The 2,146-nt window shown below is 59.1% G+C and overlaps 1 protein-coding gene across 1 annotated transcript in view; it reads right to left on the bottom strand.

The window, feature by feature from the left end:
- Positions 1–462, bottom strand: part of LOC113211911 (prestin) — a gene marked incomplete at its 5' end in the record, with an annotated part of 27,494 nt that extends 27,032 nt beyond the window's left edge. Inside the window, 2 exon segments of the mRNA XM_052270905.1 lie at positions 70–234; positions 314–462. Coding sequence (XP_052126865.1) covers positions 70–234; positions 314–462 — 314 coding nt within the window.
- Between the last annotated feature and the right edge of the window lie 1,684 nt (positions 463–2,146).

Below are 2,146 nucleotides of genomic sequence, written 5' to 3'. Positions count from 1 at the left end.
AAAAAAAAAACATGTAAAGAAACACTACTTTGATCAACCCGAGAAATAAATGATGCAAATATTTTTTACCATGTGGTATATGCATGATTGCAACTGTAGCACCTGATATCAAATCTGGGAATGTATCGTTTTTCCAGCGGTAGTTGTACAGCCAATCAGTGATTGGAAACAGAGAAAACAGACCTTCCTTCATATCACACCTTTTTGATGAGTGCACCACGCGCTTTTTGAACCCTGCTCCACCAAAAGAAATAAAATGATTAAATATCTTTGGCTATGCCCATCTCTTCATTCAAACACCTGTGGCGCTTACCTGGCTTTTTGGGTTTGCTGTAGAGGTAAAGCTGGTCGAAGTCACTGCGAGTGCTGGGCTTATTGATCCTGTTGCTGGCATTGCGAATGATCACTGGTACTTGACTTGTCGCCTCGCCGTTGACGAGAGAGAGCGCCTCGTCCAGGAATCTGAAACAGAGGTAAGGCAGGAATGTACCTGGAGGTTATACCTTTGCTGGCTGGTCCGCTAGTGGTCGTTGGAGTCAAGGTGTCCTCATAAAGAACACTTCACGACGAGAGATAAACGATAGCGCCTGCTAAGCACTGGGTAGGCCAACCCGCCAATCAGCTGTGTGGACACGGTGGCCCACCCAGAGGCTTCAGGCAAGCAGAGCATTTGTTTGGCTCCGAGCTGCTGCGAAAACCTACTTTTGAGGCCCGGATTTTATGACCAATGTTTCATCGCTCTCGCGTCACTTGAGGGGCCGGGACGTTCATTTTAGGGAGCGCATGACCCTGGCGTGCTTCTCAGCAACACCTTTGCAAACACCCAACGCATTGCGTCCCGGCCGGTCGGCATACGGACGTGGAGGGGAGTCCAGGTCCGGCACAGGGTCCGTCAACACCCGCGTGCCGTGTCGCGGACACGGGCGGTCCGCGAGCGTCCACGGGTCACGGTCACTGTGGCCACAGGCGTCGTCGAGGAGGGACAGCAGGGCTGCTGGGACGCCCTTCTCGGCCGCGAGGGGATTCTCAAGAGTTCCAACGCAGTGCATCTCAAATCGCGCTTCTGTGCGGGTTTTCGGCGTTTTCCCGCGGGTCACTGGCGGTGACGGGAAGGAGCATTGGGCTGGCACGAAATCTTAGGCCGTTGGCGCTAAAAGGATATGAGTTACGGGCGTCGTCCACGCGTCGGACTAGGCCCTGGCCAGGCCGGCTACAATGACTGTACAGTTGGTTCAGTTTGTTGGTCGAGTGCCTGCCGGCCTGCCGCTGCCGGGTCGGTACGCATCACCAAGCACCACACCCCCACCGTCGCACCGTCCAGGACGGCGCGCATAGCCACTGCTGCCGGGTGTGACGGTGCAGTGGCGTAAAGGTGTGAACGAAGGTCTGAAGGCAGGCACTCAGGCGCTACGGCGATTACGAGCTTGGATCTCTCCCTCTCCCTCCGCGGGGACTGACCCGATAACGCCCTCGCTTCGCCCGCCACCTTCACGCGTCCGGTGCGCCAATAATAATCTGGACCGGATGATCAGGGAGACGGCGACACGTGCAGACACGTGTCGGCCGGCCAGAGCCGTTCGGCGCGACGCGTTAACATTCGCGCCCTCGGCCCGATGGGAAAGTGCTGATGGAGACGGCAGGCGATAACATGACACCGCCGCCATCCGGCCCATGGGCCCACATCTGGCGCGGGGCGGGGGCCCGGGCGCGGCCAGCAGAGCGGGCATCAGCGTCAGCAGGGTCAGCAGGTGCAAGCACGGCTAGCAGGACGGGGAGGAAGGACCAGCCAGCACTGGACGGGCTGGGCAGGGCGGGGGCGTCAGCACGGACAAAGCGACAAGCGCCGCCAGCATGAGGGGGAAGGACCAGCAGGAGGCCAGCGGCCACACGCCGTTTTGCTGCACCACACCGAGTTAGCATGTTGTGGCGCGGCCGAAAGAGCACAGCCGGGCCCGAGGGCGGCCCGATGGCCGGTTGCGGCGCCGGCGTCAGACCGGACCAAGGCCACCGAACCGCCGTCAGCCGCCACTCGCGGCCGACCAGACAGAGAGATGCAGAGACGCTCTATGGTGACAGCAATAAGGGGCGAGTATATTGAAGTGCACGGCCACTTGACGCAGTGAACCGGCCCTGTCGCCTCTTCCTC

Source organism: Frankliniella occidentalis, unplaced genomic scaffold (genome assembly GCF_000697945.3).
Source record: "Frankliniella occidentalis isolate FOCC.00 unplaced genomic scaffold, Focc_3.1 Scaffold143, whole genome shotgun sequence".
In the NCBI taxonomy this organism is placed as follows: Eukaryota; Metazoa; Arthropoda; class Insecta; order Thysanoptera; family Thripidae; genus Frankliniella; species Frankliniella occidentalis.
Note: the sequence above shows the minus strand (reverse complement) of the source record. Positions and strands in the feature narration are given on the sequence as shown.